Here is a 17,682-nt window from a genome sequence, read left to right as displayed (position 1 = left end):
AGAAAGTACATCTCCCGAGACTTTTTGGGGAACTTCTTCAATCCAAACTCTTTATATCATTGTACTCCCTGCTAAGGTGAGCGAGTTTATGAGCAACTCTATTGCCATCCATACACACATGATTAAAAACAACCCTACGACAAACATAAACAACATCTAAAATATCTGCTACAATATTACCAAAACTAGTATTTTCCTTCAAACCTTTTTTAAGATGGTCTATAAGTTTCAAATTATCACTTCCAGCCACAAAATCCAGGAGGCCCGCTTCGATGGCTATTTTCACTGCATGACGGAGAGCCACAGCCTCTGCTTCATCCACTGCCATCCCACCATCCATCAAACACATTGTGGCCACCATAACATCTCCCACACTATCTCTCATAACCCAACCACATCCTATCTTGCCCTCCTCAAAAACAGCCGCATCCGAGTTGACCTGGAACCATCCATCTCTAGGGGCTTGCCATCTTTTTTCACCACCTCTAATCACGAGCGTGTCCAACTTCACATTTTCATTCGCAGCATTGAATTCACCCATCTTACTTATGGCCCTTTCCACCACGTTCACAGCTTCAAGATTACGATTTTCAAATACCCATGCATTTTTATTCAGCCAGATGCCCCAAAGGAGACTCCAAAACAAAGCCCACCACAAATCATCCGTAAACTTGAGAGCGAAAAACTTAACCCAATCCATGAAAGACTCACCCAAACCCACAAAAACCTCGAGCCTCAGTGGAGAAACTTTCCATACAAGTTGTGCAATGGGACACAAGAACAACGCATGAAGGATCGTCTCAACGCCATTCCCACACATAGGGAATATCCTATCCACATCACAGCCCCTTCGAGAGAGATTGTCACGCATGGGAAGCCCTTGATGCATTGCTTTCCGCCCAAAATGTCGCACTTTGTTTGGGACTTATGCGTGCCACAGTTTCCTCCATGCCTGCTTTCTTAAATCCTTAGAAGAGGTGGCTCGTTCATTTTTGAGTTGTGCGAGCTCCACATAATAAACACTTTGAACCGAGAATTCTCCATTTTTTGTATGAGCCCAGTACCATCTATCTTCACATTGCTGTAGCGGGAGCGGGATTCGAAGGATTTCATCAACTTCCCATCTCGAAAATCACCTGGATAACTCCTCTTTGTTCGAAGCTCCATTGGCTATCAACTCCTTCACTGTCTTTGGCGCTTTCACTTCTCCTTACTCGCGACATGATGTGGAATCTAGGCAACGTAGGGATCCAGGTATCGTCCCATATATCAATATTGGCCCCATTTCCCACCACTTTTCGAATTCCTTTGTCGAGCAAATCACGAGCAGACAATATAGATTTCCAAGGGAAGCTAGCCATCGGGCTCACCTTCATCTTCATGAAGGTTGTGTTAGGAAAATATTTATTCTTCAAGACCTTAGCCATTAGCGAATCAGGGTATTTAAAAACTCGACACGCTTGTTTTGCTAACATTGCCTTGCTAAACACCACAAGATTGCGCATGCCCATCCCCCCTTCTAGTTTCGAGCCATACACCTTCTCCCAAGCCACCCATGCCATTTTCTTTTCCTCCTTTTTTTGCCCCTAGAAGAAATTTCTGCACACTTTTTCCATCTCTTTTAGAATACTCACCAGAATATTAAAACATTGCATTGCACAGGTTGGAATGGCTTGTGCAACTGCTTTAATTAACACTTCTCTCCCTGCTTGTAACAAGAAACCTTCTTCCCACCCCTTTAGCTTTTTCAGTACCCTTTCTTGAATACATTGAAAAACTCGCTTCTTTAAGTTACCAATATAAGTTGGTAAGCCCATATATTTTTCATGTTCTTCCACAGCCTTAAAAGTTACCTTCATCTGAAGAATGTCTTGCTTCTATTGCTCAATGTTTCGGCTGAAAGAAACTTGCGATTTTTCCATATTCAATTTTTGGCCTGACGCTGCCTCATAGGTGCCAAGATTATCTAATACCTTATCAGCTTCTTCCTCATTTGGTCGAGTGAATAGCAAACTATCATCTGCAAAGAAAAGGTGAGAAATCACATTGACCTTCTTCCCTATCTTCAAACCATGAATTTCTTTCTTAGCCTCCGCGTTACACAGAAGGGAGGAGAGTCCTTCCGCACATATGATAAATAGAAACGGAGAGAGGGGATCTCCCTGTCTAAGGCCCCTAGAGGGGGTGAAACTTTGAGCTGGTTGGCCATTCACAAGGATAGAGAAAGATGTTGTTTTCACACATTCACTAGAAAGACTCACAAACTTCACCAAAAAACCCAATTTGAGCATCATTTGCTCCAAAGAAGACCATTCTACTCTATCATACGCCTTACTCATATCCAACTTAAGCCCCATATACCCCATTTTGCCTTTTTTCTTTTTTCTCAAATAATGAAAACACTCGTAGGCCACAAGGATGTTATCAGTTATCAATCTACCCGGTACAAGGCCACTTTGGGACTCATGAATAACAACAGGAAGGACTCTTTTTAATCTATTAGCTAGGACTTTCGACACTAATTTATATAAAACATTGCAAAGACTAATAGATCTAAAATCAACAGGAGACTCACACACTTTCTTTTTCGAAATTAAAGCAATATGAGTCTGATTTAAAGACTTAATATCCCCATAATTATTTAGGATATCTAAAACTTTTTCCTCTACATCCAAACCAAGTATACTCCAGAATTTTTGATAAAAAAGAGCACACATACCATCAGGCCCTGGAGCTTTGGTGGGATGTATCTGATTTAGAGCTTCCTGAACTTCATCTCGGGTATACGCAGCCTCAAGCATGTTATGCAAATTCGTTGGCACCTTCTCGTGAATTGTTTCGAGGACAGGGTCCATATCAACACCCCCATCTACACGAAAAAGAGTCTCAAGATGTTGGGTGAGCACCTCAGCAATTTCGGGTTCCTCAACATATTCCAACCCCCCCTACATCTTTAATTTTGGTAATGGAATTCCGGGTTTGACGTTGTTTCGCTTTAGCATGAAAAAATTTTGTATTTCGGTCTCCATGCTTTAAGTCAATCCTGTCTACTTCTTTGCCTCCAATACACCTCTTCTCGGCTTTCACATCATACGAGAATCAATCACTCATTTGTTCAATAGCTTCCGGTGTTTGTGCCCCTTCCATCAGAGTACGCATCTGTTCTTGACAGCCACACATTTCTTTTGTAAACTCCCAAAATTTACCTTTACTCCATTCACGCAGTTTCAGGGTAGTTCTCATCAAGTTTCTTTTGGCGTTCTCACCCTTACACCAGGCATCTCTTATGACTTCCTCACAAGCATCTTCTTTTTTCCACATCTCTTCAAATCTAAAGAGGCGTTTTTTCTTTCATTCTCGAGGGGTATTCAAGCTCATTCGAAGGCTCATTAGCAAAGGCAGATGATCCGATCTCCTTTTCTCTAGATGGGTCACAAAAGAGCCCTTAAACACATCTTTCCACCCTTGATTAACGAAAAAATGATCTAGTCTCTCTTACAAATTTTTTTCTCCCCCTTGATTATTTTTCCAGGTGAACGGATGACCTACGTACAAAATGCATATCCTCAAGATGACAGTAATCAATAGCACTCCTAAGAATTGTCGCATCTTCATACTTCCTCCCTGTTTCTCATTTGACCACAACATCAAGTTGAAATCTCCTCCACACAGCCATGGAGACCCATTAACTATCATCAACAGTCACCCCTTCTCCCACCCGTAAAGCCCCCTCCCTAACCAAGCCCTCCCTAGCTAATCCCCCCCATCCCGAAATCCCTTCCCCTACCATCCGTGATTCGGTCGATCCGATCCGATTTTTCGAATATTTGATCCACTTTTTTATTTTTGGAAATTTCTGATCGGATACGAGTCGGAAATTTTCATTTTCAGATATCCAATGTAAATATCCGTTTTCAAGGTCGGATTCGAAATATCTGATGATCCGATCCGAAACTTATTTTATAAACTTTTCCTCTGAAAATTTGAATTTTTTAGTTTTTGGATATCCTATCTGATCTGAAATTTTTCGAATCGGATTCGAATCGCACTTTTCCCAATCCGAAATGAACACCACTACCCTCCCCTGCTACCAGAAAGAAAAGCCATTATTGTAACACTTGTTCCTCAAAAAAACAACGATGCAGAAGCACTTGATGTGCACTCAAATATCAACATATATATATATAGAAAAAATCATTAAAAAGAGTAATCTTATTATAAAAAAATGGAGAATCATCAAGTAAAAAAATCTAATTTTGACGAAAATCTCGAGGGAAAAAAGTCTCACATCTCAAATTGCCATTTTGTTGCAATCTTTCTCCAAATTAATTGGGTCATATTCCTCGCCATGGTTGAAAGCACTTTCTCTCGATACCCCACATTAATTCAGCTTCTTCTGTAGTTCATTTTGCTCTATGTCCTTTCAATCTTAGGCATTGTAAGATTACTGCTTACCCGTAAGTTTCTCACCTTTTTTTCTTCATTTTTCTTGTTTGTGATCCGTATGAGAAATGGTCATTTCCTACAAATCCTAGTTCTATTAGGATAGGTGTGCTTTCCTAGTTCTAGTAGGAATGACTCTTAAAATCCTAATCATAGTAGGATTAGAACTCCTAGTTCTATTAGGAGTTTAAATGTTTTAGTTTGGTTGTAATTCTAGTTGAGTTAGAAGTTCAAATCATACTTGATTAGGATTCTAATTGGAGTATAGAATTATAATACTATTAGGAGTCTAGTTAGTAGTCACCAAGTTGAGCTTGTTCTACTTGAATTAGGAGTGTGTTTATTTCCTTGTTGTGTTGTTCTTAGTTTCCTAGCCTTAGTATGACTAGAGTTTCTTTGTTCACTTTTATTTTACACACATATATAAGGATTTTTAATTCATAAATAGAATCAGTTGTTGTTTTGAGTTAAGAAAACGTGTGAAGCTTGTTTGCTTGCATAAGAACTGAGTGCTCTAAATACACAAATCGAGATTTGTGTGATCTTGGAGCCGACACTCACAAGAGACCCTCTTAAACCTAGATTTAAGAGCATATCCATCTTTATTTTCAATTTTATTCGTCCACAAATTCGTAAACCACAAAAAGCTCGGAACTCGTGAACAAAAAATCACATCAAGTGGTATCAGAGCAGGGTGCATTGTGACGGCGCGTGAGGGAGCGTGCATTTTCAAATTGTGATTGTTTTAGCTCGTTGGAAAGCTAACATACATGCCTACCTTGTTTCAATATTTCATTCCAATCCGATTCCTAACGAATCCACAAAAAGGCAAATATTGGACGCATTTTTCTGTTTTCCGCACAGATTACATACTGTTAGTAAAACAAAAATTGCAACCAATTGGTTTGTTATTTTTTGATGAAATTTTGGTCTAGTGTTTAGGACACCTATGTCTATGTTGTGATAAAATTTCATTGAATTTCGAGGTGTTTTACTTAGGTTTTAGATCTCAAACTCTAAGTGAAATTTCAGGGTTAGTTTACTGAAAAAAATTGCAGTTGGTTGTTGTTGTTTGGTTCGTATGGATGGATTTGATTTACCATTGAGAGTCAACCAAGCTCTTGTATGTATACAAGAAGCCACTACAAGGGTTAATTATTTGATGCAACAACAATACTTAACAAAAAAAAAGGTTAGATATTGAAGATGTTCAACAAGTAATTTCAGATTTAAAAGTTTGTTGTGGAGGTTGAAGATGAATTAAAAACTGAATCTTTGGATTGTGCAAGTAACAAACATCTAATCTTGGACGTTAAATATGCGGCACAAGCTACATCCGAGCATTGGATAAAAGATGTTTGTACACTTTTTGAAGATTCTTTCTTTCAAGATTGGGGTTTTACACATTTGCAAAACTCAAAGGTTAAACAACATTCTCGTGAAGGAAGTGTTGATGTTCACGGCAACCTTGTTACTCTAGTTCATGGGTTTCGCATATGGATTGTTTCATGGTTACCTTGGAACTTGAGGACAAGTTCTTTTCAAGAGGGGGAGTATGATCCATGTAAGAAATGGTCATTTCCTACAAATCCTAGTTCTATTAGGATTGGTGCGTTTTCCTAGTTCTAGTAGGAATAGGACTCTTAAAATCCTAATCCTAGTAGGATTAGACCTCCTAGTTCAATTAGGATTTTATATGTTTTAGTTTGGATGTAATTCTAATTGAGTTAGAAGTCCAAATCCTAATTGGATTAGAATTCTTACTGGAGTAGAATTATAATAGTATTAGGAGTCTAGTTAGTAGTCACCAAGTTGAGCTTGTTCTGCTTGGATTTGAAGTGTGTTTATTTCCTTGTTATCTTGTTCTTAGTTTCCTATCCTTGGTAATGACTACGGTTTATTTGTTTTCTTTTGTTTTACACACCTATATAAGGCTTATTAATTCATTAGTAAAATCAGTTGTTGTTTTGAGGTAAGAAAACATGTGAAGCTTGTTTGCTTGCATAAGGACTGAGTGTTCTATCCATCTTTATTTTCATTGTTATTTGTCCACAAATTCGTAAACCACAAATAGATTGGAACTCGATCGCCAACAAAAATCACATTAGTTTGGTTTGAATATAACTAAAGTGGGTTGTTCAGGGCCCGTTCGATATCCCTGTAAGTTTTCAATTTTTGGTTTTATGAATATAAAAGTCATATGATATAAGAAGGATAATAAACGTAAAATTAGTCATACTTATACTTAGCATGTCAATTTTGAAAACTGACAACTAAAAGTTGGAAACTAATTAATTTTATATTTTCAAAAAAACTGAAAACTAGAAATAAAAAATGATAACGAACGAGCCCTTAATTTTATATTTTGTGTTTTTTAGTTTGTATGTGGTTTTTATGGGTTGTGTTTTTCCGGGTTTTATGTGGTTTAGTAATGTTAATGGTCAAGTTGATTGTGGAGGAGACAAAATTGCTAGTGCGCTAGTGGCAGGGCAGGGGAGAAAGGATGCAAGAGAGAGAAAGAAGAGGAAGAAGAGGGGATAATCGGTAAAAGGAACTTTTTTTAAAATACAACTGGTTCAACCGATCACCAGTAAACTGGGATCATTTCTGTAAATAATACTTCAAAGTTGGGACCACTAAGGAATAATAAAAAATTAGGACTGAAAATGGCAGAACGCTCATAGTTGCAACTGTTCCTATCGATTTTTCCTCTTATGTATTAACAAGCTGCTGTACATTTATGGCGAATACATATTAGGAAAAATTAACACGAATAATCCCAACTCACCCGTATTCTCAAAATAATCCCAACTTTGGATTATTTCAGAATACTCCTAACTTTTGAAGGGACCTTCTTAAAATAAGTGAAACTATAACTTTTCTTGCCTACACTAATCTATTTAAGGTCTATATATATAGAAAATTAATAGTTTGGATTATTGTGAGAAGGTACCCCCTAAAGTTGGGATTAATCTAAAATAATTCAAAGTTGGATTATTTTGAGAAGATCGGTGAAAGTTATGATTGTTCATGTCAATTTTTCCTATAAATTAATGTGGGTATATTATTTGTAGGAGAAGAATACTCCTTAGGTGAGTTCTAGTTGCTCGAAAGTGGTATCTAGAATTGTTATACAAGATACATACATTTCTAAGAGTTTTGGACATAGTATCAATTTTTAGGACAACAACTAGTTTTTGTTCCGGGCAATACGCCTTAGCTTGCTTTATATACCAACGTGAATTTGAAGTCTTCAAAAATAGAAATAATATCTTGTCTTTAAATGATTTTTTTCCCACAGAGACCAACATGACTATTGTAATGTAGTTGATTAGTGCATTAGCGTATCAAATGAGAGGTCATGAGTTCGAGTCTTGAAACAAATATTTTTATTGCTTAATTCTCATATGATTATGCGGGGGAGGGGAGAGGATATGTGGCTGAATGACATTTGTTTGTCTTGGATTTTAGATACATATATAGATGAACTTATTATATTTAGTTGAACTATTGTAATCATTAGGCAATATATTATTTACAACGAAATTGACATGTTTTGGGATGATGTGGTGAAATAATAAATATGTACTATTATTATGTTTGTATTAAATATTGATACAATCATGTGCGAAAGTGGACTCATTAGTTATGAATCATGTTGATTCAATTAATAGTTAATATGGAATTAAGGATTGTGAAATTAATTGTTTAATTACTTCATATTGTCTTATTATATTACTCTTTCATGACTGGGGTCTTGAATGAGTAAAGGATGAACGCATGTTTTTATGGCATTAGTTTGATTTTTGATTTTATCCCACATATGTCAAAGGAAATTTAATGGAATGGCTTGGTGTTCTATGATCATCTTTATTGATTAAAGATAGAAGAAGTTATTTGGTATTGTTATATGTAAAGTTTGATTTAGTTAATAGCGTAATATTAATTGGGCTATTAATTACTTAAAGTGAAATAGGATAAGCAATAAACTCTACATTAGCGCACGTTTAGAGTATTGAAGACGGTGGGTTGGAGTTCATGGTGGTATCCCATGAATTTTTTATGGGACAAAGGTACCAACTTGTCCTTTTCTTTTAGTTAAGGTCTCACAATTGGTTTTTGTTAATCTTAAGAGAAACGCTACAAGAGGGGGGGGGGGGTTTTGAATTGTAGTTTGTAGTTTCTAAGAAAACTTTTTGCGGAATCATAAAATTAAACAAACTAAGAAAGCAATAAGAACACATGTGATTTTAACCGAGTAACCTTCTTGATACTCCTCAAGAAGGAAAAACCCCACTCTTCTTTTATTTTAACGCCTCTGTTACAACTTAACTCTACTCCAAGTTCCTCTCAAACTTGAGTTCCCGAACTATTATCCCTTTGATAACAGTTCCTCTTTATTAGGGTTGTTCAGAGTGCGGTCTGGACCGCACCAAACCGCAACCCAAATCATTTTTTTGCGGTTTGGGTTGGTTTGCAATTTTAAAATTGCAATTTGGGTTATGATTTCAAGCAAACCGTGGTTTGCGGTTTGGGTTGGGTTTTAATTTTTGTAAACCAAAATGACACCGCAAACCACAATTTTATATGTTTTTTTTTAAAAAAAATAAAATTAAATACACTTGACAAGGTGGCATACAATTACAAAACTGAAAAAAGAAGTTTGAGGTAAAAAACTTTAATACTTTTGATAAATCATTATTTATGTTTAATTATGAAGTCAACTTCATATCTATTTGGACTCTTGTTAACAATTTTTTTTACTCTTAGATTACAATATTAATGTCGGGGAGGAAAAATTGGTTAAACCACAAACTAAACCGCAACAAACTGTTTTACGTGGTTCGATTTGGGTTGGTTTGGGCAAAAGTGTGGTGCGGTTTGGGTTGGAAAAATGTGAAACCGTATATTTGCGGTTTGGGTTGGGTTACATCCCAAACCGCGAACACCCCTACTCTTTATACTCTCTCAACAAAGAGCCTTAACTATAAGACTTAGGAATTCACTCAAATTCCCTTATAACCCAATTATAACACAATAAGAATTGGCACTCTAATAATATTTAGGAGAACTTAGACAATTTTAAGAATTTTGAACACATTTGACTAACTTAAGAAAAATACTTAGATCTTTTTTAGATTGTGGTTAGTCATACTTAAAACTGAATAAACTACCTTTATTTATAGTGTTCAAGTACTTCATCAACTCAATTATTAGCGCCACTAACGCCACTAACAATTAGTTCCTATAATATAGGAAGCACTTGGCATATAAACATTCAAAATTCTATGGGCACTACGATTTATCTCCCGTATTTTACTAAAAATCGCCCGTATTGAATTCACTACATTCCTAAATTACCCTTACATATACTCACTCTCCCTCTCCCTCTCACTCTCACTCTCACCTCACTCTTCTCTCACCTCACTCCAACCTCCACTGCAACCACAACATCACCACCACCACCATCGCAACCACCGGACCACCTCCACCACCACCATCACAACTAGCACCGCTTCACCACAAACACCACCTCAACCATAAACACTGGATCCCACCACCACGACCGGCTGGACACTACTAGCGAGGAGCATGGGTCCAAGGAAGAAGGTGAAAGAAGCCGATAGAGAATTATCAACCCAGATAATTGTTATTTCGTTTTCGCCGGAAAAACCCACCACAACCACTAACCCGCCGTTTTGTTTCCTTGTTCATCGAGGAAACAAATTTTTTTTTCGTTTCCTCCACCGAGGAAACGAGCTATTTTTTCGTTTCCTCCGCGGAAGAAACGAAACATATCTTCGTTTCCTCTTTTGGTTCCATGAGGAAACGAAAAAACAGTTTATTTCCTCTGTGGAGGAAACAAAAAAAATTCGTTTCCATGATTGTTTTTTCTTTCAATTTCGAATGTTTTTGTTATATGTTTTTTTTTCGAATGTTTTTATTACGTTTTTTTTTCGAATGTTTAGTGATATTAACATGTTAATTAGTATGTTGTAATTTTTATAATAATTTGTAACATAATTATGTTTTCCAAGAAAAAAGTTGATAGCATGTTATAATTTGTAATTATGTTCACTAAATGTAGTATGTTAATATTTTATAATATTTAGTGAAATTAGCATGTTATGTGACAATTTAGTTATATTAATGTTAATATATTAAAACAATGACGAAGGTGCGTAGATATTTAATAAAATAGTTTAAATTGATTATAGTGACTACTTAAAAAATTGATAATTAGGCTCAGTCGAGGGCTTTAGGCGGCAAAAGTGTGGGCCTTGAGGGATATGGGCCACGACACACTCGATATCATGGTATTAATGCATCGAGTAGTAGGGCGAGGGAAGAAGAGCGGGTTAGGCCGGAACCAATTCCATAGGATGCGCCTCATAGTCCGGGTTGGGATAGTGAGGATGATGAGGAGTTGGAAAATGCTTTGAGTGGTGGTGTAGAGGAAGCTACTTCCCGTGTGACTGTGAGGAAGGGTAGAGGAGGGAGGTCTGTTTCAGAATCGTCAGGTTCCGCACGTAGTCGGACTTCAAGCAGGGCCAGAGCTGCCAGTGATACTTTCTGGTTAGTTAGGGAGTCTATGCCTGGGGGCCTTATTGACGTAGTCTGATTCCTAGTTATCTTGCTCACATTAGCGCACGTATCTACGATGATCCGTTTACTTTTTTACAGTGATGATGTGCCATAATCGTGCTAGTGTGGTTGATAGTTTGAAGAATTGGGACTTCGATCCGCAGTCGCAGCTGCGTGTACATGCGTCTTGTATTAGCCATCTTCTGTTCATTATGTATTCACACCTTGACTTCCCATTGATTTAAGCGTTTGTAGAATGTTGGCAGCCCAACACAAAGGATATTTGTCGACCGAGGGTGCACCATGAATGCCTATGTCATTACATTTGTCTCCTCGTCTTCTCATATCCAATGAAGGTAGTTGTGCTCTCAAGCAAGGTGTAGGAATTATAACATCACGTCTCTACCATCCATTGCTTCTCTTCTATCTTTTTCCTTGAGGTTGGACAAGTGTCTCATATTTGGATGATCATCGGAAAATTTCTCATTAACGACTTTCATGATACTAGCAGGCCTAACATGCTACTTAATCATATCGTGAGCGAAAACCTTTGCCGTAGGACTAAGGCTGCTAATGGGTCTGTGGCCCTCATGGTAATGAATGAACTCATGATTATGCATGCCACTTATACCTGGATCTGCTTTGATCACCCATCCCGTTCGATCAGGGTAATCCAAAAACATTATCTTAATTCTCGCTCTACATCTAAATGTTTTTGTTTTCGTAGCTACACGTTCTGTTAATGCTAAGATCCCTGCCTTCACCGCGGTTACATCTCATATACACATACTCTCGACCACTAGACTCGAGTCTATGATTTGACGGAATTACCATCACAAACCCAATTTCAATTTCCTTTTTCTCAGCCCAAATCGTTTAATTATAAAGCATGTGATTATAATCTATGTAATCACCCCCAAAATCCGGCAATATACCTAAAACATTTAAATATTTACTATTTAGACAACATATAATCACTATTAACATGTAATAATCAGTAACTAAATTTTTGCACGTCGATTATTTGCTAACAACTACTAAGTACAAAAAATTAGAGCCAACAGTACGCAAACATATTCATTTTAACTTATAATTACACAACATTAGTATATTTTCAGAACAAATATCAGAATTTTTTTTATTAATTATATTTTAGATAAGCGGTTTACAACAAATAAGTCTTTCCTCTCGTTAAGGTGGGGGAGCAGAGCAATTCAAAAAAGCGTACTAATAGACATGTAACGGAACGATTTTCCATTTCCTTCATGGAGGAAACAAAATTTTTTATCGTTCCTTCCACCGAGGAAAACAGAGATTTGTTTGAAAACAATACCTTTGTCGTAGGACTAAGGCCGCTAATGGGATGTAGAGCGAGAATTAAGATAATGTTTTTGGATTACCGAGGAAATGGAGATTTGTTTGAAAACATCCAAATATTTTTGTTTTCAAGACTGTGCGTTGGTGGCAGAAAAAAAAATTAAAGATTAACCACATTACGTTCCGATAATGTTGGCGACATTGACGGTTCTTCGCCGGACAATGTGACGATGGTGGTCCGCCACTGTGAGGTGGTGCTCTAGTAGTGGTGTTTGGCTGTCTTGGTGGTAGCAACTCCGGTGATGGTGATGGTGGTCCATCGATGGAGGTGATCCACGGGTGGTGGTGGTGCTCAAGTTGGTTGTCGATGGTAGTGGTGGTTGTGCAAGTGAGAAATGAGTGACAAAGTTGGAGTGAGTGAGGTTGGATGAGAGGTGAGTGAGTAAGAGTGGGGTGAAAAGGGAGGGGTATGGGGGATTTAAAGAGAAAAATACGGGAGATTTTTAGTAAATACGGCGGCAAATAGCGTTATGCTATGTTTGGGAATGAGCATTTCATTTCTAAATGTGAAATTGGGCCAAATGACATGTTTGGGAAATTCAGAAATTTGGAATTAGAATTGGCCCAATTCCAACCCAATTCCAACCTTTATAACAATAGCCCAATTTTAAGAATTTTCAAATTCAATGTGCAAGGGTGTCATTTGTAAATTCCAAACCCTAACTATTTTCTACTTTCCTCTTTAAGTGTTTAACATATTCCTAACTTTCTCTCTCCTCAATTATAAACCCTAGCTTTCTCTCCCCCATTAACGGATCTCTTAGCTTTCTTTTCCTCCATTAATAAATCTCTAGCTTCTAACTATTCAATCTCCTCTCTGTAAATTCTATGGTAAGTCAAACAATGAAGATGGATTTGAAATCCTAAATTTGAAATTCTTAAATTTACCAAACAATGAATTTGATTTTAGATTCCATGATTTGAGAATACAAATTTCAAATGAAACATTTCAAATGAAATGCTCATTCCCAAACACTACCTTAGGGAATTTTATCCAGTGGTCAGAGCATTTGCCGAGTAGATGATTTTACAAAAAAAGTATTGAGTTCCCACATAGACTATTCTGTTGTTCAAAAAATGAAAGAGGGATGTCGATTGCCAATAATAATCTTAACAATAGGGTGTGAGACAAGGGTATGAAGTATTCGATTCCATATAAAGCAAGATGTAAACTTGGACTTTGAGATATAGATCTCTCTTTATATGCTCGAACTAGGCTAATATTTTTTTTTTGACAGGACGAACTAGGCTAATATTAGGGCCTGTTCTCTCCAACTTATTTTCAGTTCAGTTTAGTTCAATTTAGTTCAGTTCAATTCGATTCAGTTCAATTTAGTTCAGCGCTGGACAATACTTTTACTCTCACATATCACTATTCATTTCAGTTTAGTTCAATTCAGTTCAGTTCATTTCAGTTTAGTTCAGTTCAGATATTTTATGCCGAAGAGAACAGACCCTTAGTATACCAACTAGTTTTTTTGCCCGAGTGATGCTTCAGGTCAATTACTATAAATAAATATGCTATTATTTATAAATTTCATAATTTATTTTGCTACTTTACGTATTTTTTTCCATTAAGAAATTGAAAAATTCACGTCGCGTCACGACATGATAAGTGAAAAAAAATTGGAAATAATACCTTGATAGGAATTGTGGTAAGAGAATATGACATTAATATTCTCTTGTAAGTTATGTAATAAGAATGTTAGAAATGTATATACTTGTTTAAGTCATTTTAGTTATTTATAATTATTATAAGACTTCGTCATATTTTCTTTGATACATTAGATAACAAAGTAATGGTGTATTTATGGTTAAGCTTTTACTTTTCATTTCAAAGGTCGCGTGTTCGATACCTTGCACTTAAATATTTTTTTTAAAATGAGGAGTACACATAGATATAAAACATTTGCATGAGCAGAGTGCCACGTGACACATAAACTTTTTTCGCACGCCTTTTAATATATTTGTATAGATAGATAGATTATTGATTCGAAAGAAATTATTGCAACCTGATTAAATTTATCCAACCAAATACCACTTCTAATGAAATCATGAGTTTGGATACTAGCTTTCTAAGTAGCTAAATAATGAAGTACAAGAGTTGTATATTTCCGTTTATCAAAAGTAAAAAAAAGAGTTGTATATTTATGTTTATCAAAAGTTAAAAAAAAGAGTTGTATATTTACGTTTATCAAAAGTTTAAAACAATTTGTATATTTACGAAATGATTGTGACTTAAAACTTAGGTCTTCTATTTTGGACACAGTTTCAGAATTCAACTAGTTTTTTTTCATAATTTCAGTTCAATTTAACTGATTTTCGTTCACAGTTTTAGTTCACTTCGATTGAATTCATCCCAAAAGAACAAAACATCAATTTGGCGAGTTGGTTAATTTGCCTGATTTTTCACAATCCAGGGTACATAAAACAAAAAGAAACTGGACATAAATTATAAAGGCAAAAGCTAACGGACGCCCCGGGGGCGTTAGATAAGAAATATATTGTTCTATTTAATTACTCATATTTATATAAAATAATATAATAATATATAATTCCAATGTAATGCATTTAAATGTTTTGCATTTGAATTAAATGTTTTCCCCTTTCCTTTTGAAAAACATTAAATGCTTTGCATTGGAATTATACATTATTCTATTATTTTGTATAAAAATGAGTAATTAAGTACAACAATATATTTCTTATCCAGCGTCCCGGGGCTTCCGTTAGCAAGATCCAATTATAAAAGAAAATTTAAATAGCCTTATCCGTATCCATACAATCAGCCCCGGTTACGAATAAGGCCTAAATGATCCCCAAACATTTAAAGGGCCCATCATTTTCATAAAACAGGTCCAACACTTTAGGGTTTCAACTTCTTTTCTCACTAATATGTATCTGGTATTTAAGCCGTCGAAAACCCTAATTTCTTTCTTCTCTAATTCCGCAGCTTAAACCTTTCAGAGTGAGAAGAGAGAGAGAGAGGGGGATTGAGCTCGTCAGAAATGGGGTTCAGGGTATGATTTCTCCTTCATTTCAATCTAACTTTCTTCCTTCATTTCAATCGTAATTATTCATTTACATTTTTTTGTATTTTTGCTAATTTTTTGTATTCATTACATTTTTAAATTTAATTTGGAGCAGTTTCATCAATACCAAGTTGTTGGAAGGGCTCTTCCTACTGAATCTGTTGAGCATCCGAAGATCTATCGGATGAAGCTTTGGGCCACTAATGATGTTCGCGCGAAGTCTAAATTCTGGTAAAGTTTAAATTATTTTGAAAATTATGTTTTTGATTTATGGGTTTTTATGGGTATGTAGAAAGCTATAATGGGGTTTTTTTGTTTGTGTAATTCAGGTACTTTTTGAGGAAGTTGAAGAAGGTTAAAAAGAGCGTTGGTCAGGTTCTCGCCATTAATGAGGTAATGAGCTTTTTTCTTTGCATCCTTGAAATGTTATTTGGATTGTTTATTAGGATATGAATAGTTGTATATCTGGATCAAACATTAGATTTACATGCGGAATAATCAAGGTTAAATCTTGCTTTGATGTCGCCTGATTTTGTTCTTCTGTTTTTGCATTGCTGGCTGTAGCAGGTCTTGTAGCTGAATTAGGATTAAGTGCTTTTATTTAATTGTTCCTTAACGTTCTTTTAGGTTTTGATCCTGATTTATGTTGCGCGATGTCTTGTTAATTTCGAATTTACATTATTGTTATATGATCAGCCACTCGCTTTTTTGTTTATTAATGTTGTGCTGTTTGCGTGTTAAGAAAATATGTGCAGTGCTTCTCTAGAGTTTCATGTTTGTGATTTGTGGGAGTTAATGTGTTTAGCTTATTAATGGTATGAAGTTGGTGTTGACCATATTTAGGTCGCTGTTGCTCTAGTTATCTACCATAGGAGTGTTTGGAAGTTTGTTCTAAGGCATGCTTTGGTAGGATTTAATGCATAACGGGGGGTAATGGAGACAAAATGAAGATGAATTTAGGTGATCGTAGATGTAATGACGTAGATAATGCAAGGAGAGATGGAAAGGGTAACTTTATCCCAAATTGAGGGTAATGATTCCAGACTTGGTACTTACACAATCATTAACTCGTTCCTTTTACCAGCACCCTCAGCCACTATTCTTGTCTTAATTTCTTTTACTTCCCCCTTGATACATTACCCCTTAATCCAAGCATGACAAAAATGAAATTTACTTATTTTAGGGGCTGCCTGTTACTCTATTTCATTTTCAGTAACCAGCAATGTCATTCTTGAACATGATTTTGGTCCTTGGAAGATTCTGTTCTGTAATAGGATTCTTTGGGGGGTTGATTCTGCGTTCTGTACTCTTTGTTTGTAGTCTGTTTATCGTTTTTGGCTATATTTTTTGAATAATCACTACATCTGGAAGCCTCTGTTTTTTTTTTCATGTTCTTGCATTGAAAAAATATATCCATGATCTTGCAATCATTGCCACACAGCCCACACTAGTAGACCATTTCTTTTCTCACTATGCCAAAGCTACCATCATAGGAAGTGAAGTTGAACTGAGTATCTACATAATCATATATTAGCCCTTTTCTATTTCAGAATTGTTGAATTAAAGAAATTTGGAAACAAATAACAACTTAGTATGTCATTTGTCAATTGCTTTACTAATTTTGGTGCACCCTGTTTTCTCATATTTAATTATTGTTCTCAGATCTATGAGAAGAATCCTACCATAATCAAGAACTATGGTATCTGGCTGCGTTACCAGAGCAGAACCGGTTACCATAACATGTACAAGGAGTTCCGTGATACAACCCTGAATGGTGCTGTTGAGCAGATGTACTGCGAGATGGCTTCTCGCCACAGGGTCAGGGCCCCATGCATCCAGATTATCAAGACAGCTACAGTGCCTGATGAGCTTTGCAAGAGGGAGAACACCAAACAGTTCCACAGTAAAGATATCAAGTTCCCAATGGTGTTCAGGAAGGTTAGACCACCAACCAGGAAGCTCAAGACAACATACAAGGCATCAAAGCCTAACTTGTTCATGTAAGGCAGATCTTGCACCGTTGTAGTCAGAGGATTGAAAATTTTGGCGTACGAACATATTTGAATTATTATGCTTCACCATGGTTTTATGATAGTTTGTCACAGACGAGAAATGAGTTTGTTGAGTTCGTTATGTTTTCTTTACCATCTTAAAAGAATTTTTTTGGGTGATTATCAATTTGTCGTCTGTGATATGGTTATTAATAGTTATGCGTTACCCTTGTAGCACAAATGATTTTTCTCCACCA

At 36.2% G+C, this 17,682-nt stretch overlaps 3 protein-coding genes across 3 annotated transcripts; 1 reads left to right on the top strand and 2 right to left on the bottom strand.

The window, feature by feature from the left end:
* Positions 1 to 37: 37 nt before the first annotated feature.
* LOC104883530 (uncharacterized) lies at positions 38 to 889 on the bottom strand. Its single transcript, XM_010668072.1, has one exon. The coding sequence runs from the start codon at positions 887 to 889 to the stop codon at positions 38 to 40; it is 852 nt and encodes a 283-aa protein (XP_010666374.1).
* A 223-nt stretch (positions 890 to 1,112) lies between these two features.
* Positions 1,113 to 1,562, bottom strand: LOC109133710 (uncharacterized mitochondrial protein AtMg00310-like). Its single transcript, XM_019247390.1, has one exon. The coding sequence runs from the start codon at positions 1,560 to 1,562 to the stop codon at positions 1,113 to 1,115; it is 450 nt and encodes a 149-aa protein (XP_019102935.1).
* A 13,699-nt stretch (positions 1,563 to 15,261) lies between these two features.
* Positions 15,262 to 17,651, top strand: LOC104883526 (60S ribosomal protein L18a). The gene is made up of 4 exons (XM_010668068.4): positions 15,262 to 15,422; positions 15,550 to 15,665; positions 15,764 to 15,827; positions 17,097 to 17,651. Exons 1-4 carry the CDS (start codon positions 15,411 to 15,413, stop codon positions 17,436 to 17,438), a joined length of 534 nt encoding a protein of 177 aa, XP_010666370.1. The 5' UTR covers positions 15,262 to 15,410; the 3' UTR covers positions 17,439 to 17,651.
* Positions 17,652 to 17,682: the final 31 nt, after the last annotated feature.

This window comes from Beta vulgaris, chromosome 8, assembly GCF_026745355.1.
Source record: "Beta vulgaris subsp. vulgaris cultivar EL10 chromosome 8, EL10.2, whole genome shotgun sequence".
Lineage (NCBI taxonomy): Eukaryota > Viridiplantae > Streptophyta > Magnoliopsida > Caryophyllales > Amaranthaceae > Beta > Beta vulgaris.
This window is presented reverse-complemented; position numbering and strand designations above follow the sequence as displayed.

Excerpts from the sequence above, each read along its gene's own strand:
- LOC104883530 (XM_010668072.1), bottom strand. The coding sequence starts at position 889 with ATGCATCAAGGGCTTCCCATGCGTGACAATCTCTCTCGAAGGGGCTGT.
- LOC109133710 (XM_019247390.1), bottom strand. The coding sequence starts at position 1,562 with ATGGCATGGGTGGCTTGGGAGAAGGTGTATGGCTCGAAACTAGAAGGG.
- LOC104883526 (XM_010668068.4), top strand. Across the intron at positions 15,666-15,763 it reads CGCGCGAAGTCTAAATTCTG|GTACTTTTTGAGGAAGTTGA; the intron begins GTAAAGTTTAAA and ends TGTGTAATTCAG. Across the intron at positions 15,828-17,096 it reads AGGTTCTCGCCATTAATGAG|ATCTATGAGAAGAATCCTAC; the intron begins GTAATGAGCTTT and ends TATTGTTCTCAG.